Genomic DNA, 26,201 nt, shown 5'->3' on the forward strand with positions numbered 1-26,201 from the left:
GGGGGGGGGCACTGAAGACCACATGCTGGGAGACCTGGCCATGGGGGTGCTGTGTTCTGGGTCGGGGTGGACAGCAGGGGGTGGGGGGAGAGGAAGTGGGGAGGAAGTTCACTCTCTTGAAAAGGGTTTGCTCAAGGGTGGGCACATGGCTGAGGGCAGGGCAGGGAGGACTGGTCGCTGGAGCCACCGGTGAGGGACGGACGGGGAGGGATGGGAAGCAGACCCCAGGGTCTTTGGGCAGCAAAGACGTTAGTGCCACGAGGGTGTCGGGCCCAGGGTGGGGGCGCAGGGGTGCTGGGCAGCCACGACACAGAGCAAGCCTGGGTAAGGCCAAGCTGAGAGTAACAGGGCTTGGGGGGGGAGGGGCTCCCGCCTGGGAGAGGGGGAGCCGGGACAGGCATGGGCACAGGAGCGGCTGTGGGAACAAAAGGCAGTAGGAACGTGTCACCCCCATGTTGCACAAGGCAGGAAAGAGGCTCCAGGGGGGGAAATGCCCCACCCGAGGCTGGGGCCACCTTGGCCGTCCCCTGCCCCACTCCATGCTCTGTGCTGCACTCCCCTGGGGTGCCCAAGGCTTTCAGCCCTGCCCATAGGGTTCTAGACCAACCTGGGGACAGGGCCAGACGCTTGCACCCAGGCCCACCCTCGCCCACAGTCTGCAGACCTATCCCCCATCCTCGGCCCCCTCCACAAAATGCTACTGTCTCATTAGAGACGGTGGTAGGTTCCGAGCCCACGGGCCTGGCCTCCCCTGAATGCCTCCTCCAGCTGCCCAAGCTGATGCATGAGCTCCCCTCCCCTGCCTTGGTGCTCCCAGGCAGGGGCCCAGGGCCAAGCGAGGCTGGAGGAATTGCACCCGTGCTCACCCACTGCCCCCCACCCCTGTGGACAGCCTGGGGACACGTGCTATCCCGCAGGCACAACAGGGCACCAGGAGCACCATCTCCAGTGGAGACTTTGAGAGGAGACACCTTCTAAGAGTCCTGCCCACCAGGCTCCTCCTCACCCGAAGGCACCCCAGGCCACCTTGGAAGGTCTCTTCTGCTGCCGGGCCACAGAGGGAGGACAGGAGGAGATGGGAGAAGATTCCAAGGATGCTGCCGGCCTCCATCCCAAGGGCAGCTGTCTGGGGGCACCCCTTCCTGCCCTCAGCACTGAAATGGGGGTCATTCCTTTCTGTGTTTGTTCAGGAAAACCTGTGATGCCCCTTCTGGAATGGGGAGCACCGCAGTGATCCCCCGGAAGTGCCACACTCACAGGGCTCACATCTTAAGGAAGCAGGCAGCAAAGTAGTCCCTTGGCGGTCGTAAAAGACCGTGAACAGGGATTATGCCTGGGGAGACACATGGAGCGGGGTGGGGGACGAGTGATATTGTGACTGAGTCACGGGACAGTCCCGGACAAGACGGTACCTGCAGACGGCCTCCCGGGTGGGGCCAGCGGTCACCAAACAGGGCACCTGTGTTCCCGCATCCCCACTCTTCAAGGTGCTCACAATATCCACAGGGACCTCCAGTGCCAAGGTCAGACCTAGAACTCTCTCCTCCAGGTGCTGGGGAGCCTCTGAAGGCTCTGGAACAGGGAGAGAAGAGTCCGGTGCTGCGGGGGACGGTGGGGCAGGGACGCGGCGCTGACCTGTAAGGGTGGGCACCCCCACCACATGCCCAGAGCTACCAAATGCAACGGTCAACTTGCACCCCATCGGGTCCCCACTCGGCCCTGGCCTTTGGTGACACGTTTTGGTAGGTCACACCTGTCTGATAAATGAGCCACAACGGTGTGGGCAGGGGCAGAAATACCCAGAGCCTGTCGCGGGAGGCCTCAGCTCCTGCCCGCTGGCCTCCAGCGGGCCCGGGGCTCCCACTGCCCTCCGCCTGCGGGAGGACCCCGGCACACTTGGGCCACAGTGGGCTGCGCTGGGTCCCCTCTGCCTGCAGGAGCACTCACCCCACTAACTAAAATAGCCCGCACGCCTCCTTCTGGTTCACTGACGTGAGGTGGCCAGAGGAGCGGGGTGGGGGGGTGCTGGTGCCCTTGGCAGCTACCGATCTCTGTGAATTGGGACAAATCTGCCAACCCCGCATTCAGAACCGACTGGATGCGGCACTGAAGCCCCCCAGGGCCCACCCGGCAGACGCGGAAACCGAAGCCCAGGAAAGGTACGGACCTACCCAGGATCCCCCAGGATCGTACCGCTGCGCAGACGCGGCAACCGGGTCCCCGCTAGGACGAAGGCAGTGGCGCCACAGGAGGGTGTCTCCGAGGAGGCTCCAGCACACGGTCTCTCGAAAGTGGCCGCCCGGCCCCCAGCGCCACCCAGGAAATGGCCCCAGGACAGGGCCTGACCTCTCTGCTCCCGGGATGGAGGCCGCTCCCCTGGCTGGAGTGAGTGGCGTGCACGTACGGGTTTTCTGTGCTGCTCTCAACACCCCGCCCGGCCTGTGGCCCTGCGGAGGCCTCCCTGTCTGGCCCTCCTGGTGCCCATGAGTCCCCACACTTCGGGGCACCCCACGCCGCGGGGGCCTGGCCTTTCTTTCCCTCCTTTCCTTTCTCCCCCGACCCCCACGGGAGGCCAGGAGGGTGACCCATCACCCCAGCCTCTTCTCTGGATAGAGCCCTCCCTCTCCTTCTGCCGGTGCAAAGCCTCCTCATCCAGGAAGTCCTCCTGGATCATCTCTTCCCTGGGCCCAAGCGGCTCAGCCCAGGATGACGGCCACGCATACATGGACAGCCACCCCCACCCAGCAACAGACAGAACCACTGGGGTACAGATGTGGGGCCAGACAGACCTGGGATCACCGGGTGCCTGCTTTGAACAAGGCACAGTCTCTCTGAGCTTTGAGTTCTTAGCTCTGCCCCTACCTTCCTCGGCCCCCCAAGTGCAGACTCCTGTCCTGGCTCCCTTGAAACCCTGACCATGGGCCAGAGCCCCAGAACCCCAGGCGGACTCTGCTTCGTCGGACACGCAACTCTGCCAAGACAGTCCCATCCCTGACGAGCACAGGGACGCACTGGCCCCAGCCACTCGCCTATGCCCTGGAGCCACTGACACGACCTCGCAGGCAAGCCCAGGCCCCCAACCTGGGCTCTGCACTCTGGCCCCTTGTCCTGACCCCAGCTACCGAGCCTCCTGCTGTGGGACCACTGCTTGGCTGAACGAGGTCTCTGCTCGAGGGGCTGGCGGGGGTCCCCTGCTCGGTCCTGGCGGTGCTGCCCATCTGCACCCGGGGCCTCCCTCCCCTCCCCAGGCTCCCCCCACCCCACGCCCACTCTGTGTGTGTGCCACCGCACGCGAGTGCCAGTCGGTGCAGTGAGGGGCATTTCTGGGCTTCCAGGCCTCTGGGGCGGCCACGGGGGTGGAGAAACCTGTTCTCCGGGTTTGTCTGAGAGCCGCTCCCCACAAAAGGAAGCAATGCCCACCTCTGCCCTCCACCCCCAGGGCACCTGCCCAGTCAGGGGCCCAGGCCCAGCACCCAGGTGTGTGGCTGTCCGGACACGCACGCAGCTTTCTCCAACGTCCTGTGTCCCTCAACCTCCCGTCCCCAGGGTGGGCATCCTGCCCCGGGGAACGGTCCCCCTCCCAGTCCCAGGACAAGGGCACACCCCACTCGGTATCTAACAGGAGGACCCTGAGGCCTGGGAATTCGGGACAGGGAGTCACACAGTGGGAGCATCTTAGAATTAGGGCAACAAGCCAGCCCATCTTGTTTTTCCTTCCTCCCCTCCTCCCGGCACTGTTTTCTTGAGCACCTGTGCATGCCGGGCTGGAGGGGACAGCAGCCACCCCAGCAGGAAGGCTCCGCCAGGTGAAGCCAGCCTCCCAGATGAAGCACAGGGACACAGACGAGTTGACCACCAGCTTGCCCACTAGGCTGCGGGTGGTGCTGGGTGGAAGTGGGAGATGAGGCGGGGGACCTGGGGTGAGGTGTGCAGCAGGGCTGAGAGAGGAACCAGAGCAAACACCCTGGAGGAGGGACACAGGAGAGGGTCCAGGGCAAGCACCCCGGAGGAGGGACAGAGGATCCTGAGTGCTGGGAATCACACTCCTGCTCAAAGGGCAGCCTGTGATCCAGGGGACTCATGTGCCGGCACAGTGGGCTCTTAATAAATACCAGCTCATTCTATCAGTGCTCCCATTTCACAGAGCAAAAAACGGAGGTCTGGGGAGTTAAGGTGGAAAGCGTGCGAAAGCTCTCTGCAAGCTAGCAAGGACCCGCCGAAGTCACAGCAGGTTGAGTCAGAGACCAGCCCGGCGCGGCTCCTGGTCAGCAGGGCCCACGGCTCGGCTGCCACTGGACACAGCAAATAGCACCCAGTAGTTTAAAAACGGAGTCACCCCTTAACTGCAGGCCCAGCTGGTGGACAGCACCCCCTCCCCCCCGCCCCCCACCACAGGGGCTGGGCTCGGCCACCTCAAGCCCGGCCCAGGCGGCCACTTCCCTGAGGTCCACTCTGTTCTTCTCCACCTTCCTGCCCGGGGAGAGATCGCGGTCACTCTGCCACGTCTTTGGATCCTGATCCAGCTTCACTCCTTGGGGTGAAACTCCCTAACCCCTAAAATTCTACCCTCTGACCCCCTAGAGCAGATGGGCCGACGGCGCCACCTGCCGGCCGCTCCTCAGTCTGACCCCCAAACCGAAGTCCTCTCAGCGAGGGTGCGGGGCGGCGCCAGGGGGGAAACGAAGATCTGAACCGGGGGACCCAGGCCCCACCTGCCCAGAACAACACACGCCGGGTCACATGGTTTCTGGTCATATGGTTTCGTGAGGCTGAGCAGGAGAGATGCTGGGAGGTGCAGTCCCGAGCAGGACCCGCTGCTGGGCACGACGGGGCAGTGAGGGACCCGAACCTCCACCAACTGGCTGCGGTGAACACCAGGGCCGTTTGTGCAAACCCACAGGCCAGGGCGTCTTGGGGGCCAGCAAGGAGCTGAGCGTTTCAGGCTGTCAGACGTAGCTGGTCAGAAACTTGTGAAGGCGGGGTGGGGGTGCCAACTGAAGCTTCGGGCAGCCTCTGGCTGCGGGGCACAGGGACGTGGGCAGGGGCTCGCCTCCAGGGGGCTTCACTAGGAAGGGCCTGCCCACAGCTGGTGGGACCTCCGGTTAGCGCGGAGACTGGCTCAGAGCCACAGCCCAGCCACTGCCCGGCTGCACCTCGGTGGGCGGTGGTCCTGGAGATGGGAGCAGAGGCGAGGGCAAGGCCGCGGCCGTCACGCCCCGCGCCCTCCCGGGCAAGGTCACCGTAGGCTCAGTGGCTCCCCAGCCCCGTGGCCAGGCACTCTCCCTAGTGCCAACAGGACAAGCCGCAGGCGCCAGCCGTGTCCGTCTGCGGCACCCCCTGCCCTCCTCTGCCGGGCAGCGGGTGGGGCACAGAGCCCCAAGCCTCCAGGCACACTCCATCCTTCCTCCCTCCTCCCTCTCCCCTCCCGCAGCTCGGTCCAGCTGTGGCTCTCCCAGCGCCGTCCCCTCCGGCGTGTGGCCTCCCTGGGCCCCTCCCCTGTGAGCAGAGAGGCTGACAGGGGTCAAGGGTCGGCACTTGCGGATGTGGAGCGGTGCCTGTCTCGTCACGCTCACCGTGGATACCGGAGCAAGGCTCACCTCGAAGCCGCCACGTTAGCTTCCGGAGCCGAAAACGCCAGCACTCGCACCCGGTCCCCAAACCACGCCCCGCATCCACCTCCGTCCGTCCCTCCCGCCCCGCCCACTCCCTTCCCACACCCCAACGCCCATCCCTTCCGGGACCTCGGGGAGCTGGGGCCGGCGTTCACCCACCGCAGCCCCGCCCCCACCCCCCACGGCCCCGCCCCTGCACGCCTCCCCAGGCCCCTACCCGCCTCCCCAGCCCCCTACCCCTCACGGCCCCGCCCCTGGCTCCTTCCCGCCTCTACGTCGTCCTCACCCTCCACGGCCCCGCCCCCACATTGCCCCCACCCCTGGCGCCTGCCCGCTTCTACAGCACCCCCACCCTCCACAGCCCTGCCCCCGCATCGCCCCACCCTCCACAGTCCTGCTCCCGCATCGCCCCCAACCCTCCACAGCCCTGCCCCTGGCCCCTGCCCGCCTCTACGTCGTCCTCACTCTCCACGGCCCCGCCCCCGCATTGCCCCCGCCCCTCACGGCCCCGCCCACCCCGCCTTGCTCGCCAGCCCTCACGGGTCCCAGCCCGCCCTTCACGGCCCCGCCTCCGGCCCCTCCCGCCTCTACAACGCCCCCGCCCTCACAGCCCCACAGCCCATTGCCCCTAGCCCCTCACGGCCCGCCTCAGCATCGCCCCCCGCCCCTCACGGCCCCGCCCCCGCATCGCCCCCAACCCTCACGGCCCCGCCCACCCCGCCTTGCTCACCACCCCTCACGGCCCCGAGCCCGCCCTTCACGGCCCCGCCTCCGGCCCCTTCCCGCCTCTGCAAAACCCCCGCTCCTCACAGCCCCTCACGGCCCCGCCTCCGCATCGCCCCCGCCCCTCACGGCCCCGCCTCCGCATCGCCCCCGCCCCCCACGGCCCCGCCCCCGCATCGCCCCCACAATGCTCAGCCCGGCCCGCCGCCACAGAGACCCCGACCGAGCGTCGTGCCCGGACCCGCAAGACGCCGCTCGTGCGGCTCCGCCCCGCCTGGGCAGCAGTCAGCCCCGCCCCCCGCACCGCCCGCGTCCCTCCACCTGCGTTGGACGCAAAAGGCCTGCGCCACACGTTTGCGTCATCGGGCGCCGCCCGCGTGGGCGTGGCCACGGGGGTCACCCGCACCCGGCGCGCAGCGATCATGGTGCCTGCGGCCGCCGGCCCTCCGGAGGTGGTTCGCGCGGCGCAAAAGGACGACTACTATCGCGGCGGGCTGCGGAGCGCGGCGGGCGGCGCCCTGCACAGCTTGGCGGGTGAGGCCCGGGCTTGGGGCCAGGGGTGAGGCCCGGGCACTGGTGCGCGCTTCCGGGCAGCGGGAGTCCAGGGCTGGGGGCGAAGGTAGTGGGGACGCTCGGACGCCAGGCTCGGGTTGCGGACTCACGGCTGGGGGTTCTGGGCAGGGAGAGGGGCGAGCGGAAGAAACGGGGGCACGTTTACTTTGGCACGTCTTGTGTGGAACAACGTTCTCGGTGCTTCACAAACACCACCCGTTTAGTTCTCAAAACGTCGTTCCCAGGCGGGACTCCGTCGGTGTATTCCTTTTTGCAGAGGGAAACTGGGGTTCCACAGACCTCTGGTAGCTTATGTGAGGTCACAGCCAGCAACGCGAGGGGCTGGGATTTGGTGCCGGACGGCAGGCTCGGCTCGGGTTCTTAGTCACCATGCTACACTGCCTGTCCTTCTGGCCCTTCTGGGCTCGAGAACGGTTACCCAGGTGGGTCCTAGAGGGCCGGGTGGCCGCAGGGGGGGAGGTTCTCAGGAGACTCAGCGGCCCAGACGAGGCAGGAGACTTGGGGCCGGTGCACAGCTGGGAGACCAGGACAAGAAGGGGTGTGGCTGAGGACAGACTCAGCCCTGGGGAGGGGTGGCTGGGCCTTGGCGGCAGGAGGAGCGGGCAGCGTTGGCCCTGAACTTTGCCACCTCGCCCCCGCCGCCCCTTCTCTCAGGTGCGAAGAGGTGGCTGCGGTGCAGGAGAGAGATCGAGCTGCTGTCGGACGTGGCCTACTTCGGCCTCACGACGCTTGCAGGTAACAGCCCGGGGGGGACCTTGAGACCAAGGGGCCCACGACACACCAAGCCCAGGGACAGGGGTGGGGGAGCTGCCAGCAGAGCGAGAAGTGCCTGGAGGTGCTTCCTGGTGTCGCTGGCCCAGATGCAGTCTCAGGGAAGGAGGGGACCCTGACCCCTCCCCTGCAGGAGACGCCAGGCCCCAAGCCCCAGCTGGAGCCTCTCAGAGTTCTGAGGTCACATCTGTGCCGTTGTCTCATCCTTTGTTTCTGGGGACTTTTGTCCTGGACTTTGCCCAAGGGACCGTTGGGACTGTTTGTGACTGAGTTCCGTGGCCGGACAGGGGTCCCAGCGCTGAGCCCTGTCACAGAGCAAGGGCAGCAGGGCCCCAGTGCGGCACCTTCAGAGGAAAGGTAGGGACCTGATCGAGAGCAAGATCCGGTACAGAGAGAAAGAAAGGGACGGCAGGGCCCGGCCTCAGTCTTCTCACGTGCGTCACCCCCCTCCCCCAACCCCGGCAGGCTACCAGACCCTCGGGGAGGAGTATGTTGGCATCGTCCAGGTGGACCCGTCCCGGAGCCGAGTGCCCTCGAGGTTGCGCCGCGGCGTGCTGGTCGCGCTGCACACCGTCCTGCCCTACCTGCTGGACCGGGCCTCGACGCACCTGGAGCACGAGCTGCAGGCGGACGCCGCCGGCGCCAGGCCCTCGCAGGGCAGCCCGGCAGCCGACAGGCGCGGCCGGCCGGGAGCGAGGCTCTGGGTGCAGCGGCACGTGGCCGCGCTGACCGAGCAGCAGAAGAGGGTGCTCCTGCGGGCCGTGCTGGTGCTCAGGCTGGGCCTCGCCTGCCTCCAGCGGCTCCATGTTGCCTGGTTCTATATCCACGGTGCCTTCTACCACCTGGCCAAGAGGCTCACGGGAGTCACTTACGTAAGTGGCGGGTGCCGTCCGTGCTCGCTCCGTTCTGGACCGATTGTGTCTCGGCTTCTGTTGGGGAACAGCCACAGGGCCCTCTACCGAAAAGCGAGGCTCTTATCACGTCACGTTTGCCAAAAGATCCTGGGAGTACGGTCTCCAGGAACCCTGAGGGTAGGGCACACCTCTCCTCCGGAGGTAGCGTTTGGGAGCCGCTCCGCTGTTTACTCTGAGAGCCCGCCCGAGGCTCCAGGCTCCTGGGCCCGCGCCAGCCCCTTCCCAGCTGCCCCGGTGGAGGCGCACGTGTAGGGACGCCTGTTGCCTCCGGGATCTTCCCTGATCCAAGCCTTCCGGTCAGCTCCGCCTCGCATCCTGTTTCTTACCTGATGCGTCCGCTTCAGGATTCACCGGGAGAGTCTCGCCTCGGGGCCCCGACTGCCCGCTTCCTCGCCTCGCCGGCAGCACTCTCCCGGGTGCCTGCCTCTCTCCTCTCCAGTCTCAGCCCTCCGTGCCCACTCACAAGGGCTGACGGCTCGCCGCCCTCGGCGTTACCTACGGTGTGTGCTGAGCTGCCGTGGCGAAGGGCCCGGAGACACGGGCTCAACCCAGACCGAGGCCTTTTGCTCTCCTGGGGCCCTGGGGGACTGCTGCCGAGTCTTCTCTGCCTGGATGCAGGGGGCCTGGCTTGGGGACTCCCAGCTGAGGGGAGGGGGACCAGAAGTGGAGGGCAGCCGACTTTCTCTTCAGGGCTGTGGCTGCAAGTTGCCCCCATCACTAGCTGCAGCGTCACCGGGGGGCAGGTGTCTCGCTGAAAGTGGGAGCTTCTCCGCGTATGTGACACACGAGCTGCTTAGCGGTGCCTGCCCGGGTGCTGCTTCCCTGCCCCACGGGTGTTCTCAGGCTTCTCTGCCAATGCCTTGTCTCTCTGCAGTGTGGGTCCCCGGATGTATCCCTTCACCCCCCAAATCCTCACCTGCAGCTAGAGTGACTGCAGACTTGGGAGCCCTGCAGCCGTCTCCCCTGCTCAGCTCTCGGTCCCGCTGGGAGTGAGGCGCTGAGCTGTCCAGCAGCGTCTCCCGCCCGGTACTCAGCCCCTGCAAGGCACCCCTGCCCTCCTGACTCAGCCGAGAGCCCCCCCCGCCCCGCCACATTGTGCCAGGAGGGTGGGGTTTGGCCTCATCCGGTGGAGCACTCTACTGCCAGGGGGCGTCCTGGCCCCCATGCTGCTTGGCGCTCTGTGCCAATCGATCACGTGACTGTCCCTTCTGGCCCTTGACAGCTTCGCGTGCGCTCCCCACCTGCAGAGGACACGAGGGCTCGTGAAAGCTACAGGCTGCTGGGGTTCATCTCCCTGCTGCACCTGGCCTTGTCCGTGGGCCTGCAGCTCTACGGCTTTCGGCAGAGGCAGCGCGCGCGGCGGGAGTGGAAGCTACATCGCGGCCTGTCTCATCGCAGGTGCGTGGGTCGCGGCTCGCGTGAGTCCCTGGGGCAGGGCCGTGGCCTGAGCGTCCCCATGCTGGGCACTGCCGCGGCTCAGGGCAAGCACTGCAAGGACCCAGGAGGTTAAATTACGGTCTCGCCCTGCCACACCCCCAGGAGCCACGTGGAAGAGAAAGCCATTTCCAGAAACTCCCGGTGTACTCTGTGCCTGGAGGAGCGCCGACACTCAACAGCCACGCCCTGCGGCCACCTGTTCTGCTGGGAGTGCATCACCCAGTGGTGCGACACCAAGGTGGGTGTGCCTTGGGTCCCTAGCTGTGATTCTGGAAGCAGGCTCCACGAGCAGGTGCCTGGGCCCGCCCAGGTGGCCGCCCAGGAATCCGGGAGGAAGCCTGTCCCAGAAACCTCCTCTCACGGGGGGGGGGGTGGACGGGTGCGTGTCTTTTTAAAGCTCCCAGATGAGCCGGACACGGGGCGTGCCTAGAGTCAGGGCTGTGGTTGTGCAGCTGGAGGCGTTGCTGGGGCAGCAGCCCGGCCGCGAGGTCCGGTCCCTAGAGGCCTCCCCGATGGGGCCCCTTCCTTGGAAGCCCCGGCTTGCCTGCACACACGGGGCCCTCCCCGGCCGGGTACACGTCCGCCGCGACCACCCACGTGGGCGCTCCCAGGACACACAGCTGCCTGCGCCAGTCTCCGAGACCGCAGGGTGGTGGGTCTACCTGGCCAGGTGACCAGAGCAGGGAATGCTACACCCTCTTCCCTCCATGCGGACTCCAGGGAGGGCTCGGGTTCGTGGGCCCCCACGGCCTCGGGGCGGGGGGGGGGGGCGCAGGTGAGGTAGATAAACAAGGCGTACGATGTGCAGCTTAAACGCCTCGTCCTCTTTCTTACCTGAGGACACCTGCCTCCACACACTGGCCAAGGGGCACTGTTCACGGAGCCTGTGCGTGGGGCTCACGGTGGCCGTGGCCTCAGAGCCTGGGTGGAGCAGACTCGGAACCAGCACCTGTGAAGTGTCCGCACTGTGTGGGTCCCACTGGATTGGGCCATAGCCTCCACTTTGGGGCCCCTGCTTCCATTCGAGGGATTCCCCAGGGACACAGGGGCTGCCTCTGTAAGGGCCGCCCCGGGCAGCAACACCTAGTGGGAGGTCAGCTGACCTTCCCAGGGAGGAGGGAACCCGATCTGTCCTTGGGGGCGGGGCCACGAGGACTGAGCTGGACAGGACATGCTCGTTCATTCCCGGAACCGCGGATACTGCTGCCCTTTCGACACAGCCCTCTGTGGCAGCCAGGCCCGGTCACCGTGTGGACAGGCTGACCGTCTCCTTGGCCTGGTCAGTGTCCCCAGCTCCGCTACCCCAGGGTTAAGGCCTTCCCTTCAGGTTTGTGACTACTGAGAAAAGTGGGGTTTTTTAATCGTCTTAATTTGAAGTTAACAGAGACGTGCACAGCCCACGGGTCACTGCAAGAGCCTGCTGTGGGAGGGCCTGTGGCGGTCTCGTAGGGACCCTGGGGGCCTGTGGGGGGGGCTGCGCCGGCCACGCCCGTGTGACCCTTCTCCTTCCCCCTGTAGACGGAGTGCCCTCTCTGCAGGGAGAAGTTCCCTCCCCAGAAGCTCGTCTACCTGCGGCACTATCGCTAACCTGACCAAGGGCGGAGGAGCCCACGAGTCTGTCTTCACCTCGGGAGAATCCTGATCCGTTCCCAAGGTCCACTTGCACAGAAATCACGAAATTCTCGAGTTTCGCTTCACGTCACATAAGCAACGCTGCCAGCAGCTCCGGCAGCACAGGCCGGACCTGCCGGTGAAACGGCCGGTCCGGGGCCTTCGGGCGGGAAGGAGGCCGGGGCTCCCCGTTCTGTGGACCCCCGAGCCCCCGGCGCCGGCGGCAAGCAGCGGAGCCCCCCTGGGGGGCCGGCCGCACCACACGCCCGCCGCGGCACAGCCGGGTCGCTTCTGGTCTCCCTCCCTTCCCCAGACCGTTCACGTGCCGACAGCGGCTCCGTAGGAGGCACGTGGTCAGGGTTTGGCCCGAAGGGGCAAGTGTGGCCAAGAGCAGAGAACGCGGCTCAACAGTCACCGAGCCGCCAGCCCCGAAGACCCAAATCCTTGCCCTGGTCACCAGAGGCAGGCTGCCGGTGGCTCAGGCACACCGTTCACGGGAGTAGAGGGACTCCGAGGGGCTGTACCTCCACCTGAGAAGGTCAGCACGTGCCTTTTAACACACATGCGTTTGTTTCCCATCTTAGAAAACAAGTCTGCATCTCGGCTGAGGTCTGCCCGGAGTTCCGGGTGCACAGCCAGCCTGCCCGAGAGGTTCTCTGCTTTTTTAACACCTAACCCACAGCCGCTCTCAGAGCTCAGTCTCCCCGAGGCCTGGGCAGGCCGGCTGCGCACACCAGGTCACCGCTGTCTAGCCTTTTGGTTACTTTTAGGTCTTGAAAAGTATTTAGTTTCTGCCAGAGACGGGACTTTGCCACAAGCTTCTTTAGGAGACCAGCTCCACAGAAGTGTAGGAAAGTTCAGGCTGTTAAGGGTGAAGAACTGAAAATCAGATTCATAAAGGGTAAGAACCTGTGGTCAGGATGTCGCATTCCCTGTCGCGTCGTGGGCTTGTGAGAGAGGCCTATGCAGAGTTCCGGAATCTGATGGACTGGACACGGTTGTTCGGGAACACACGGCTCCTCGGCTGACAGAGCTCACCGCCTGAGACAGGCCCCAGGACCCTGCCAGACAGAAGCCGACCTCCGGATGGAGAGAAGCCTGAGAGAGGCTCCACGGTTTGAGGCCCATTACCTGCGCTCTGACCGAGCGCAAACAATTTCCCGTCACATCTGCGGCCTGAGCATTTGCTAGGAAAACAGGATGAAGAATGAAAGTGTCTGGAGTTTGAGCATCTCCAGAGCTACAGTGTCGCCTCAGAAGTATGGATTGAGAACATCATTTAAATACCAAGATTAAAACACCGAACGACCTACACAAAAGGTCTGAATCGGGCCCTTCAAAGCAAGAGGAGCTCAATTTCCGACCTGTACAAATTGGCAAAAGAAAAGCCAGACGATAAACATTCAGTGCCTAAACCCCTAAGACGGATGGGACACTGGTCAGTCAGAGCTGCGCGCCTGCCCCCACCCCAAAGGGCAGGAGGAAGCCCCCGTGTCTGCACCTCAACACCCACCCCCACCCCCGGGGCCACCCCACTCACCCCTGCGGAGGCCGTGCGCCTCCCGGCCGGGTTTGCTCAACACTGGTGAGCTGCAGTGTTCCAGATAAAGACTCCACAAGAAAGGGGACGCTGTCTTTAATAAAGTTGGAATTAAAAAGTCACTTAGTAAAATGTTTACGAGTATTTGTTTTTATCACATCAAAAAAGTTGACATGCGGGTCAGAGTTCTGTTTTCCTGTAGAAAGTGAGAAGCCATGTGTTAAAACCCACAAACTGGTCTGCTCTTACCAGTTGTTTCTATAAAGGGGCCGCTGCATGAGATCAACTTTAAATTAATCAAAAACAAACAACTCTTCAGGTATCAAAGAAATGTGTCAAAATAATTCCAAACAATTAAAATATAATATATATATTTATAATTCCAGGCCCTCAAAAGCAATCACGGTAGTTAAGAACAGAGTTTTGAGTCATTATGATAGAGACCAACGTGAAACATCTCTCGTGAGATGAAAATGGGAAACTGGCATTAGAACCCCAGAGTTACTTGGAAATCACCTTTCGAATGTTCTTCCAAAGCACAGGAATCAGGTTGGCATCATCGCCCAGCTGGGCGACGTGGCCGTGGCGTCCAGGGGTGCGGGGGGCAGCTGGGGCGAGACCCGGCTCCCTCCGTGCAGGTCCGTTCCGGGACCACACGACAACCGAGACCACCCGCCCCACCCCTCACCCCACCCGACAGTCCTCCCAGCCTGCAGTTTACTAGAATTCCATCCATTTGAACACTTGAACGTCACTGAAAAACAAATCAATGCAATTTGGTTTAAATGTCAGTTTCTTCAAGAACCTGATGTTTCAGTTACAAATAATTGAAGCTCCTTTTTAAAAAGAAAATTCGACTCCCTCGAAATCAACTACTTTATGTGAAGGAAGAAGGCATTGTTACAATGGCGCAGAACCGTCCTCAGACTCCGATGGGTCCAGCTGAGCGCCTAGCTGGCAAACGTCTTGCCCGCGTCTTCCTTCCCCTTGTACGTCCTCTTGCCGTGCGTGAACGGGATGTACCGGTACTTTATCATGTGCTGGGGACAAACAGATGCATTTACAATGGCTTCATTCGTGATGAGTGTTTTCTCCCAATCTGAATCCTGCTCTTCTGTACGCACGGGGCAACGAAACCAGGATTCCAATAAGCTTCTGGTCCCCTCCCCACCAGCGACCCAGCAAAACCCTCCAGGGCCCGCGGAGTCGGCTGAGCTCCTTGGAAATCCCAAGAGTGGGGGGAAAGGTTTTAAAACCCCTTACATGCAGGAAGGGCTAGGGCTGGGCCGGGGCCCCGGGATGGGAGGTGCCTGGACCCTGCTGATACCCAGGGGGGTGGCGGACAAGCCGCCCTGGGATCTGTTTGAGGGTAACGTCAGCATGACACACGGCTACTGTGGTGGGCCCCGGGGCTCTGAGCCCCCAGGACGATGGGCCGGTGAGGACGGCACAGCAGAACCGGGGGCCTTTCCCACCTGGCCCCCAAAGAGCCGTCTGCTTAACGGCTGGACTGTGGGACAGATTTGAGTTGGCCACCTTGATGAGAAGGGGCTGTGCCCTGTCCCTGCTGCAAACCTGCACGAAGCTTCATGACGCTCCGACTACAGAGAAGATCCAAGCGGGCTCTCCGCTCAGCACTTCCCAGCGCCGCGGCGCCCGCGTGCTCACCTTAATTTGCCTCTTCATGGTGATACAGAAAAGCATGATGAAGTACATCACCAGGATGGGCCAGAACACCGGGACATTGAAAGCCTCAAAGAAGGTACAGGCCATGGCCACGAGGATGCCCTTGGTCGCCGCGTGCCTTAAAGCAGGGGAGGAGGTCAGTGCCACCTGGGGCCACGGCAGCATCCCCACTTGGGGCAGCAGTGGCCTGGCATGCACCGCGCTTCCTCAGTCCCTTGAGAGTCCCGTTTTCTTCCGAAATCACAAAGGGTGTGAAACACTACCGCTCGTGCCAAAAGCTCGAGGACAACTCGGGGGCCTCGTGTCTGCCGCGTGGAATGAGCCCCACCGGGGCCGCGCATCGCTGAGGGGATCCCGGCGGCTCCCTCCAGCTCAGGGCCCGGCCCACCGACTCAGGGCCCTACTGAAACCCCTCCCTGGCTCTCCCTCAGCGGCAGGACAAAGGCAGACTTCCCTGGGGGGGCTGCAGGGCCATCCCACCCACGATCTGCTCCCTCCCCAGGCAGTGCCCACGCCCCGCGCCCCCATCCAGCGGGTGGACGCCTGCAGAGGGCCCGCCCCGTCCCCCACACACATCAGGGACGCAAAGTAAAGGTGTGGCAGCTTGTTCCCTTCGGGTTTTTGCTCCTAATGCTGTGGGAGTCACCTGTCCACGTGTCACACTCCTCCTTGTGCAACAGCACACAGACATCACTGCCTCCGGGAGGTCCCATCCCAGCCCGGTCCCGAGCACAGCACTCCCGGGGACAGCAGACGTCCCCAAGGCCACACCTGCCCTGGAGGGGCCCAGCCCTGCTGCCGTGTGTGGGGTGGCACCCCTCCCTCCTTGAGCTCCACGTCTGCAACGTACCCGGGACCCTCTACCCCGAAGCAGCTTCTCTTGCGCTCGTTTCAAGGAGTACTGGTGTTACCTGGCAACCGGGAGAAGCCCCCCGGCACCGGGCTGTCCCACAGAGGCTTCTGTGACCTGCCCCGTGCCCCGCCAAGCACAGCACTCACTAGGAATCAATGCCCAAAGCACACAATGAAACTCTCGTCTCTTTAAGAAGCCGCTGCTGGCCCACTGGAACCAGAACCTCTGTTTTCGGTCTCGTCACACTGAGGACAAGCCTTTCTCAACTACCCTAAGGAATCACTCACCAAAACTTAAACTCCGGAAGCCTCCGAATAAAGGGCCGGAACTCCTCATTCTGTTTGGTTGGTAACGAGGGGCCGTCATCTGAAAGGCAGAATGTCAGCGAAATGGAGCATGGGTCTCCTCCGTCTGTCTCCACCTGCGTTTATGAGTTTGTCCCCACAGCTTCTGAATGAGCAGGCCCACCGGGTGAGGCACAGATTTATGTTGCTTAACCAAACACAACACAGAATCTTCACCGATTGAGAAATCAACTCACCGTGGGGCCCCTGGCTGGTTCAGTCAGCAGAGCGTCCGACTCTCTTTCGGCTCAGGTCATGATCCCAGGATGATCCCAGAATCATGGGATCGAGCCCCACGTTGGGCTCTGCGCTGAGCGTGCAGCCTGCTTGAGATTCTCTCTTTCTGCCCCTCCCCCCCTCAGCCACGCGTGCACACGTACTCTCTCTCCCCCACAAAAAAAAAAAAAAAGCAGGAGAGGGGTGGGAGGGACGAGGGGGGAGGGAGAGATAGAGATACAGAGAATCTTAAGTAGGGTCCGTGCTCAGCACAGAGCCTGACGAAGGGCTTGATCCCACGACCCTAGGATCATGACCTGAGCTGATACCGAGAGTTGAACGCTCAACCGACCGAGCCACCGGGGTGCCCCTAGAATTTGTTTTTAGGACAAACTCCTGCACATCTTAAATAGTCACATAAATGCCATGGCGCAAGCCAGTGGTCAGGCACGCACCAGCCGAGCTCACACAGGAGACGCATGAAGCTGGGTCCGCTCAAGAGTCCCGCTCAGGATGGCTGCCCTCCACGCGGAGCCCAAGCAGTCAGGCTGCCCCACCCTCCCTGCCCAGCTACACAGGAGGAAACTGGGGCCTACAGAGGAGATCTCTCAATCACCTAATTCCCCCAAATGACAGCAAACGAAGTGCTGTTTCCTTTACCATTTTCATTAAACAGCCCGTAGGAAAAAACCACAGGCTTCTGGTCACGGAGTGAACATTCTGGAGAAAATGCCTAGCACTCAGGAAGCATCACAAGGAGGGTCACGTGAGCGGGCAGCTGCATCTGAGTTTTTACAACAGTGGTGACGGACGTGCTGGCAGAGTGACCGACCCCCCAGTCCGCCTGTGTGCTCCGCCCCCCCCCCCAGCCGGCCAGTCAGGTGTGGGCTTGGCTCCCCAACCTGGCCCGGGGATGGCCAGGAGCAGCGTGAGATGAGAACTTTCCAACCCATCATCCTGGATAATCAGAGAGCGCTGCCCTCGACGGGCCATCAGCGGTCAAGACCCCGGTGGCCTCTGCCGGTCACAGCAAGCTGCCCGTGAAGACTTCTGGTTTCCCAGGAAGGGGGCCGACTCATCGAGTGTAGACAGGGCTCACACGGGCTGGCCGTCAGGCAAGAGTGCCAGCCCTGCCCCACGCGCTCCACCACAGGACCTCGGACGAGTCCCACAACCCCGCGTGCCTCCCTTCCCTGGTCTATAGATCAGAGGGACACGAGGACCTGCCCCACCATTTACAGAGGTTTAAGGACTCATTCTACACACAAATTTGTCATCACCAAGTTTCTACGTACATTTTAAACACCAAGAGGACGGTCTCAGAAGTTCAGATTTCAAATGAGGTGACTGTGAAGTACACAAAATCACAACCCTCCCGAACAAACAGAGCCAAGTGGACAATCTCTACTCTACCTGAGTCTTCCATCAAGGAAGGATCCACTTTCGGAGAAAGAAAAGCTATGAAAAGGTTGAGGTGGTAGATCCCCAAGGCGTAGGTCACGATGTACCAGCCCTGCAAGAGAAGGAGGCACGGTCAATGGCATGCCCCAACACCGCCCCCGGGGCCCATCGTGGCCCATCGTGGCCTACCGCGCTGTGAACTCCTGACCTCGGGTGAACCGAACTTCGGAGTATTCACAACTGACGTACAGGAGGAGGGGCAGCTTTTGTGGCAACAGGCGACAAAGAGGCCCAGTGGACGCCCACCATGGCAGTTGACCTCAAATGACTTTGTGAGCGTGACCGTGGACAAGCCACGGCCCAAACGGAGAACTTCTCCAAGAGTCGAGCTGGATGCACGTGACACCCGAAGCCAGCAGCTTCCCATCAGGAGCACAGACGAAAAGGAAGATTTTCGCGAAGCCGCACGCCTGAGCTGTGCCACGGCCCCCGGCAGGTACGGACCGGGCACCGAATGGCGCCGGCGTGCACGCCCCGACGGCCACCTGAACCAGAGTCCAGGATCTGAGCCGTCGCTCAGGACGTGCCGGCCATCGGCTCTCCTGGTAGGCCCGTCACGCCACCATCACCACACACCGGTCACGAGTGTTAAGAACCTTCGCCCGGAAAAATCCAGAACCGGAAAATCCGGAAGTCGAGAATGAGGTTCAGGGAATGTTGTGGAGCCAAACCCTCCTCGGGACGTGCAAACAAACGGAAGCACACGAACCTGTGCCAGGTTTACCCAACGGCACCAACGGTGCTACCGACTCTAAAAGCCTAAACGACTTGCACACAAGCAAAAACTCCTCTGCCTTCCTATTTTTCAAGCCCCGAAACCACTGACTAGACGTGGAAAGCCGACGGTCTCCTGCCGGCGTGCCTTCCTGAGAGCGACGCCACAGCAGGTGCGAACTCGGGTTTAGAAGACAGTACGGTGAGCCTGCGTGAGGTGCGCCCCCGTCCCGCCAGCACCCCGAAATCAAGGTCTCCGGGTCGTTCTGTCCGTTACAGAATGAACCAAGTTCCCATTCAAACGACAAACCTAGAAACAACCGCAGTAAATCTGACATCAGCCTCAGAGCAGCTGTGCAGTCCTGCTACGGGGAACCACAGAACGGCCCCCACGGCGCCCACGGCCCCACGCGGAGCCAGCGTCAGGCTCGCATACAGGAAACATGCACGGGCAACAGTACCCGGGAACAAAGAGGCTACACTCAGTTCAAGTGAGAACTTCCCAAAGCAGTGGACACGTCGTAGAGCCCAGGACACAAGCGTGTTGACCGGCGGGCCCATGTCCTCCTACGTCCTGGAAACATCCGGAACGGAGGCATTTGCTTTAAAGGAGGAAACGCCTTTGCAGCTACAGAGGAGAAAAGACTGTGGGCGAGGCCTTCAACCTTCCTTCCTCCAGATGTAATGGGACATCAGATACCCCGCACCCGAGGCCTACAGAGAATTCGCACCCAGGAACAGGTGGGCACTGGAGAACACATACACGGCAAAGGGGACGTCTGGGGACATCACCCGAGCTGAAGAAAGGTCCTTCAAACCCACTTCCAGTCACCAGGTCTCAGACTCAACAACCCACTCTCTCTCCTCGGCCTCCTGAAAGGGAACTTGAGAGAAACAGCTAAGCCCTCAGGATGCTCAGGGCATGAGGTGGCTGATCCAGAAGGTTCTTCTGTCACCCCGGGGTCTCTTGTGCCAGGAGTCCCAAGGCAGGGTCAGAGGGTCCACGGTGCAGACCAGGACCGGTGGAGTTTCACAGGCCCCAGGAGGATGTCAAGATTGTCCTGGGAACTCCAGCCACAGGGCATGACAAACTTAGGGTGAACTGCAGACGATCCAATTTTAAAACACAGTCGCTGCAATTTTTCTTACATTTAGTCCTTACCTGAAAAATGACTTATTAGAGACCACGTCCTTCGCCATGAAACCTCCTCCTCCAGAGACAGAAGGAGAACCGACACCCCGCCCCGAGACCGCGTCTGGGCAGCGTGCAGCCGGCCACACCCACCTGCAGCAGGTAGACTCGAATCATGTACACGAAGCTCAGGCCCAGCGTCACCACCCATCGCACGGCCGTGTAAGGCGTGGACTTGTCTAGCCAGGACTGATAGATCTAGAAAGACAAGAGTTCACATGCACCGCACAGACCCCGCGATGCCTGCTGCGAGGCAGCCACGCTTCCCGTGAGCGTTGGCTGCCGGCTCTAAAGTTACCAGCACAAAGCAGTGACTACGATTAACCCCAACCTGCAATCACTCCCGAAACAGGCCCTCCCCTTAAGCGAAAACACGACAGAACACTCTCTCTCAGCAGACGGTCCTACGGCATCAGCCTGAGCAGTCGTTTTGAGGACACCTAACCTCACCCCAAGGGCACTGGGAGCGTGTATGCCTTACACGGGTCCCAGAGCCCCCACCTCCCCCTGCCCCGAGCTGGCCTCAGCCCTGCCCAGCAGCCCCGGGCGGACCTTGCCTCAGCCCAGTCAGCCACAGCTTGACCCCTGGCGGGGTGGAGCTCACATACAGTGGGCACCAAGCGGTGAAGTTTCCGGAAGGATTCCTTGGTTCTACCCATACACGCATGTGTGCAAGCACGTGTAATTAGCAGACGTACGTGCACTGTCTAATTTTCACTCTCAAATTAACTTTAACCTGTAAGCTTTTAATTTTCTATGAAAAACGTCAATCATTCATAAAAGTAAAAGTACCCGTCACCCGGCTTCAGTAATTATGAAGTTTCCCAAATGCTTTTTAATTTTAAAAACAGATATGCTTTTCATTCTGAGTCAAAACATCAGTACGTGCAATTGTTCACCAAATCAGACCTCTGAACCCAGTGTGTGTGTGTGTGTGTGTGTGTGTGTGTGTGTGTGTGTGTGTGTGTGTCTCCAGGCACCGCTGACCACAGCAGGCCTCAGCCCACGGCTACAGCCCGAAAATCAAGTACAGAGCTGGGTGAGGGGGCCCGAGAGCCCCCCCCGGCCAAGTGGACGGGGAGGTGGGCGGCCAGGAGACAGGATGGTAAGGGCACAGCCACGCCACCCAGGAGCTAAGAAGTGTTTTCGTATTTGTAAAAGCTGTCGGGGAAAAGCAAAGAAAACAGGTGAGTGGCAGAGAACATACGTGGCCCCCAGGCCTAAACCTCTGCGTGGCCCTTCACGGAAGCACAGAAGACACGAGCACGCTGGCAGCACGAGGAAGGCGCGAAGGGAGGCTGGGGACAGGTCCGCCGCCCTCTTCCTGGGCGCGCCAGCGGCCAGCACGCTCCCAGTCGGCAGGAATCCCATCCGGCCCATTCAACTACCCGCTCCAACTACAGAGAAACCAACCTGCCCGAGTCTTGTGAAGAATCTGTACACCACAGAAGGTTTCCCATGGACAGAATCTCCCACGCTGTCACCTTCAGACATCCTGTACCTGAGAAACACACAAAAGACTTCAAATTAAAAAAGCACTCGAGGATTTCATCACTTTACCCCACTTTCATCGATACTACCAAGCACGTTTTCTGTCTTGACTGTTCCTTTCTTCTGGGTGTCTTTACCACGAGCTGCCCACGGGACAGCCGCAACCAAGAGGCCCTGGCGGAGAGCCAGCCCGGCACGTGACACGCAGAGCAGCAGCGGGGACTTTTGTTCCCGCTCATGTCACCTGGACCGCACTCCTCCCGCCGGCCCCCAGGAGCAGCCCTCGCCAACCGTCAAGTCCTGTGGACACAGCTTCGCTGGGGCCGCTGCACCCACGCCTCCCTCCTCTGCTCTATTCCCAGGGTTCCCCTCGGCATCCCCTCTTCTCCAGGCTGCTCCCCAGGGCACCGGCAGCCGGCCGTGCACGGCCTGGGCCTCCACTCCGTGAACAGGGAAATGCCACACAATTCCCAGGGAGGGAGCCCACGGCCTGCACCCCAGCTCCTCATCTGTAAGCAGAAGGGGTCCTACCCCCTCCTGTCTATTTCCACGTGCCGTGCCGTCATGGGTTCCGTGAGGAATTAGCCGATGAGAACCCACATAGCCACCCAAAGCAGCTTTATCGCTCCTATCTCACTGAGGAGGATCGAGTCTCAAATAGTTTGAGCCACTGACCCAAGGTCAGGAGCAGCTCTGCCCGACCTCGGCTTCTCCATCTGAGCACGCCGCTGCCCGAACCAGAGGTCCCAGGTGCTGATGAAGACACCAGGCCAGGGCTCGGCGCTGCCCCCCCAAAACCTGTGCGCGGCACCCTCCCAAACGAGTCTGCGTTAAAGCTAACTGTGATTCTGTAACACTAGGTCCTAGAGCGGACGTAGGGACGGGTAGAGGGCCAAAAGTGTCACGGAAGAAATGCCTTGTGCCCTCACGGGAGACACAGAAAGTGCAGGCGCACAACTGAACCCAGCGGAAAGGTAGCCCCAGGCCCGCCTCTTCAGGGGGTGCGTTTGTACGTTCTGAGAGAGAATTCCCCACGGCTGGCCTCCCGGCGTAGGCCAAAGCCAGGCCAGCAGAAAGCTACATCAGTAACATTCCTGTCCTATGGGTCCTCGTGAGCGCTCCCTTCTTCCACGTTTCTACGACCAAAGTGTCCACCATCAAAACGTCCACCTGACGCGCTCCTGCCTGCGAGAGGGTGTGCAGAACCCCTTCCAACACACGTTAGCGAACTTCGGACCGTCTGGCCAGCAACACACGCAGCGTCACGTGACTCCCTGTGTCTCGATGAAAGTCACCGCCACAGTAACATTAAGGAAGCGAACTCTTAGCAGTTCTGTCACCTTCTGGCGGTAGGACCTGAGCGACACCTCATTCCGATGTGTGAAAGGGAGCGACAGCACCTTGGCCCCTGTCTCCAAGGCTTCTCGCCCAGGAGTTACCAGTCAGCTGCATGGGCCCCCAGGGCCTGGCAGAAGGAGCCTCCCTCAGACGTGCCAGCCCTGTCTCTGGGATAGGGCCACCCTAACCCAGCTCCTCTGTCTGTGAGCCTCTTCCCCTGCTCAGGCTGAAGGCCACCTCTTCAGAGAGGCCCTCCAGTCAACAATCTCTAGTCACTCATATCACCTGGTTTTTAGTCTCCGTGACAACCATTTTCTGATTTTCCTCACTTCTCGTTTGCTTATTAGAATGCAAGCTTCTTCAGGGGGAACCTTGTCTGGACCACTGCTGGGCCCTGTCACCTAAAAGGGCCAGTTCTGTAGCACTTAGTAAATTACCTGTTGGATTGAACTGTTTTGTGCTCAGTCAGAAGGAAAACAAAGCAAAAAGCACTTTAACAAAACCCTTCCAAAGAGGGTCCTGCCTGAAACTGCACACAACTGTCTCTGTACCCAGTTCTGGGGCCCTTCCCTGCCCCAGAGCCCGCACTCCTCAAACAGCAAGCATGGCCCTTACAGGATTGCATCCTGCCAGGCTCGGGGGGCGGGGGGGACGACACACTTGGCCCTCCTCCCTTATTCCTCCTAGGTCTGAGACGTGAGAGTTTCACCTGCAACCTCTGGGGCCGTTCCCTCCGCTGAAATGCCCTTCCAGACGTCACCTACTCATTCTCAGCAAAACCGCATTTCCCCGGCCAGCGCTCCTCCCGCCCCTGGGCGTGCCCATCTTGGACGTCCGCACCTGGCCCTGACCACAGTGCACCTGGCCGGGGTCACCTCCCGCCCTCAGCAGGATCTGGGTCTCAACCGCCGAGGGCTCTGTTCACCCACGGGGGATTCGATCCCGCAGGCCCACGAACTGACAGCCCAACCCCGCTGAGAGGAGCGAGCCTCGGGAAAACTTCCAGGGCTCACAGGCCGCTCTCCTCTCGGGACTCGAGGGAGCGCCCCGAAGAACGTTCACCGGCGAGGGCGGCTGTGGGCTGCGCGATCCCCGGCGCGGGAGCACCGCCGGGTGCAAAGTCGGCTTGGAGAACTTCGACTTTTGCGGCCGTAATTTGCAATATTTCCAGATATCACCTTGGGCAACCTAACTCTTCATTCCGACGCTTTCCTGCCCACCCCCTACAGACAAGCCCCAGTGTCGAGCGAGGACCCGAGGAGGAAGGGCGGACGTCCCCGCTCGAGCCGGGGGTGGGCAGCCCACCCCGCCCAGGCCGCGCCCGCGGGCGGGGGCGGGAGGCGGTCACTGCGCGCCCCCGGAGCCGGGCCCCAGCCCCCGCCCGGCCTAGCACGCCGCCGCGCCCGCACGGCCCCCGCCCCGTGCCTGGCCCAGCCCGCCCGGACTCCCGCCGCCCGTCGGCACCTCGCCGCTCCCTGCGGTCGAGCGCGGTCTCCGAGGGCCGCGGGAAGGAGGACGCGGGCAGGCGGCCGCGCCGGCGCTTCGCACGGTCCGGGAAGGGACAGCCGAGCACTTCCGCTCTGTCCTGTGCGGCACCGCCTCCGGAGCCTCCAAGATGGCCGCCGGGGCGGAGCCGAGAGCCTCCAACCATTTCCGCTTCCGGCGCGGGCGCCAAGGCCGTTGGCGGGCGGTCCCCTCGGCGGAAGGGACGTCAGCGGCGGAAACGCGCTGTGCTGCGCATGCGTATTGGCGTCCGGGGGGGGGGGGGGGGCTCCGGGCCTGCATAACTCCAGTCCAGAGATTGCTATCGCCCAGAGGCTGGCCCACGAGCCAATGGAAGAGAGCTTTGCTGGTTGCTAAGGAAACCCCAAGCGGCAAGATGGCAGCCGCCGGCCATGGGAGCCCGAGCTCCAGCCCGCCTCGCCGGGACCCACCGAGGCCGCCGCGGGACGGTAATGGCTGTAGGCCGGGACCGGGCCTCCGTGCGCGGCGGGAGGGAGACGCCAAGGTCCCAGCCGACAACCCCGGGGAAGCCCCGGTGTCCCGAGCCTGGGAGGGGGGCACCCCCGCGAGTGGGAGGGGTCCCGGGCCCGCAGCGGAGCCGGGAGGGTCCGGGCCTGGCCCTGGACGCGCGGTTCCGAGGCTGGCGGGAGCTGCTCGTAGATGAGAAGAACCATCTTCAGGTAGTTCAGGTGGAGCCTGGGCTTCTTTACGGCAGGTGCAGGAGTCCAGGTTGCGCGGTGGAAACGGGGCTGGTGGGGAACTGGAGGGTTGCAGCTGCTGGCAGGACCCCTCAGGTGTAAATATGGGCTTTGTCCCGAAGGGACCAGAGGACCCTGGTGCGTTCGTGCAGAGGAATGGCGGGGCTGGCCCCTTCCCCTCAACCCTGTACCTCACCTTCCCCCAGCAGCTGTCTCCCAGACCCTCCCCAGGCCGCAGCCTCTCAAGGACCCTGTGCACGCATCCTGCACACTCCCCTCAGGGCCCAGAGACCACCCCTCTCTAGTGTCTGTTGATTGTCAGCGGGGTCACCTGTGTCACCACGTGCTCACACGTCCATTTTCTTTCCAACAATCAGGTTATGGTGTCTACGTGTACCCGAATTCTTTCTTTCGATATGAAGGAGAATGGAAAGGAGGAAAGAAACATGGTAAGAAGTATCTGTGGCCCACTCCCACGCTTGCCACCTTGCACCGACAGCCCATTTCCTGGGGTGCCTGGGCGGGCAGGTGGCTGCAGGAGCAGCATTGCTGGGCCCCACGCTCCCTGTCATGAGAGTCGGGGAAAGTCCCTGCAGGGCCCTGAGAGACCCCTCCGCCAATGCCTGCTGGCAGGCTCTGGGGCACCCTGGGCAGGGGAAGCCACAAGTGTAAAATCCTCCCCAGGGTTTTCATCTGTCTTGGCCAAATTGAAAATTGTCTTCATGGTTTACTTTTGATGATCAAGAAAATTACCTAGTTTTGAAAACAAACAAACAAAAACACCTCAGCACTAGAGAAGAGAAAGTGCCCAGTAAGAGGCGGGGGAGTCCTCTCCAGAGGTGGGCCCAGACTTTCCCGCATTTAAGCATTTATGTTCATGGGCATGTCTGTCTGGGGATTCTGCCTTCTCATATCCTCTGCCCGTTTTTCTCCTGGAGAACTGGTCTTTTGGAATTTTTTTTATATGAGTTCTTTTTGTGTCTACTGACTGTTAGTATTTTCTATATTTTTAACTTTTTGACTTGTGTCATTGTCACACAAGACATTTTTTGCTTTTGTCTGAAATCTTTGCTTCTCTTCCTTGAGGCCGGGCAGGGAGGCTTGTGTCTAAGACCTCATGGTTCCCCCTTTTACTTTTTTTTAAGTTTTTTTTTTTTTTTTTTTTTTTTTTATTTAAGTAACTTCTACCCCAATGTGGGGCTCAAACTCACAACCCTGAGATCAAGAGTTACACACAGGGCACCTGGGTGGCTCAGTCTGTTGAGCATCTGACTTCGGCTCAGGTTATGATCTCCCATTCATGGGTTTGAGCCCCGCGTCGGGCTCTGTGCTGACAGCTCAGAGCCTGGAGCCTGCTTGGCATTCTGTGTCTCCCTCTCTCTGCTCCTCCCCTGCTCGTGCTCTGTCTCTCTCGGTCTCTCAAAAAATAAAACATCCAAGGGATACAGGAGTACTGATGCATAGGGGCACTTGTACCCCAATGTTTATAGCAGCACTCTCAACAATAGCCAAATTCTGGAAAGA

The 26,201-nt window shown here is 61.6% G+C and overlaps 3 protein-coding genes across 4 annotated transcripts in view; 2 read left to right on the forward strand and 1 right to left on the reverse strand.

Annotated features, from left to right (window-relative positions):
* The first annotated feature begins 6,721 nt into the window (after window positions 1–6,721).
* On the forward strand, window positions 6,722–13,313 carry PEX10 (peroxisomal biogenesis factor 10). Its single transcript, XM_047083673.1, has 6 exons — window positions 6,722–6,869; window positions 7,563–7,643; window positions 8,145–8,551; window positions 9,816–9,991; window positions 10,133–10,268; window positions 11,549–13,313. The coding sequence occupies exons 1-6, from the start codon at window positions 6,758–6,760 to the stop codon at window positions 11,615–11,617; spliced, it is 981 nt and encodes a 326-aa protein (XP_046939629.1). The 5' UTR covers window positions 6,722–6,757; the 3' UTR covers window positions 11,618–13,313.
* Window positions 13,314–13,535: 222 nt separating this feature from the next.
* Window positions 13,536–24,081, reverse strand: RER1 (retention in endoplasmic reticulum sorting receptor 1). 2 transcript variants are annotated; one of them, XM_047083674.1, is made up of 7 exons: window positions 23,941–24,080; window positions 21,061–21,148; window positions 19,741–19,845; window positions 17,694–17,793; window positions 16,008–16,086; window positions 14,850–14,985; window positions 13,536–14,221 (listed from the first exon to the last, which is right to left on the reverse strand). In XM_047083674.1, the coding sequence occupies exons 2-7, from the start codon at window positions 21,139–21,141 to the stop codon at window positions 14,132–14,134; spliced, it is 591 nt and encodes a 196-aa protein (XP_046939630.1). In that variant the 5' UTR covers window positions 21,142–21,148; window positions 23,941–24,080; the 3' UTR covers window positions 13,536–14,131. The 2 variants fall into 2 exon arrangements, with proteins under 2 accessions (XP_046939630.1, XP_046939631.1); XM_047083675.1 differs by lacking the exon at window positions 19,741–19,845 and having other exon boundaries at window positions 23,941–24,081.
* Window positions 24,082–24,298: 217 nt separating this feature from the next.
* The window catches only part of MORN1 (MORN repeat containing 1), a 51,410-nt gene continuing 49,507 nt past the window's right edge, over window positions 24,299–26,201 (forward strand). The window contains exons 1-2 of the mRNA XM_047084657.1: window positions 24,299–24,428; window positions 25,055–25,126. Coding sequence (XP_046940613.1) covers window positions 24,356–24,428; window positions 25,055–25,126 — 145 coding nt within the window. The 5' untranslated portion in view covers window positions 24,299–24,355. The remainder of the gene's footprint in view (window positions 24,429–25,054; window positions 25,127–26,201) is intronic.

The sequence above is a fragment of the Lynx rufus genome, unplaced genomic scaffold, assembly GCF_022079265.1.
Source record: "Lynx rufus isolate CCGP_SWC_20201006 ecotype Redwood Valley unplaced genomic scaffold, mLynRuf1.p SCAF_2, whole genome shotgun sequence".
NCBI classification, from domain to species: domain Eukaryota; kingdom Metazoa; phylum Chordata; class Mammalia; order Carnivora; family Felidae; genus Lynx; species Lynx rufus.

Bases quoted from the DNA above. Each gene is read 5' to 3' on its own strand.
- PEX10 (XM_047083673.1), top strand. From the start codon at position 6,758: ATGGTGCCTGCGGCCGCCGGCCCTCCGGAGGTGGTTCGCGCGGCGCAA. The intron at 6,870-7,562 runs GTGAGGCCCGGG...CCCTTCTCTCAG, and splicing joins CGCCCTGCACAGCTTGGCGG to GTGCGAAGAGGTGGCTGCGG. The intron at 9,992-10,132 runs GTGCGTGGGTCG...CCACACCCCCAG, and splicing joins CGCGGCCTGTCTCATCGCAG to GAGCCACGTGGAAGAGAAAG.
- RER1 (XM_047083674.1), bottom strand. From the start codon at position 21,141: ATGTCTGAAGGTGACAGCGTGGGAGATTCTGTCCATGGGAAACCTTCT. The intron at 19,846-21,060 runs GTTGGTTTCTCT...TTGTCTTTCTAG, and splicing joins TCTTCACAAGACTCGGGCAG to ATCTATCAGTCCTGGCTAGA. The intron at 14,986-16,007 runs GTGAGTGATTCC...CCCTGCTTTAAG, and splicing joins CTTCCGGAGTTTAAGTTTTG to GCACGCGGCGACCAAGGGCA.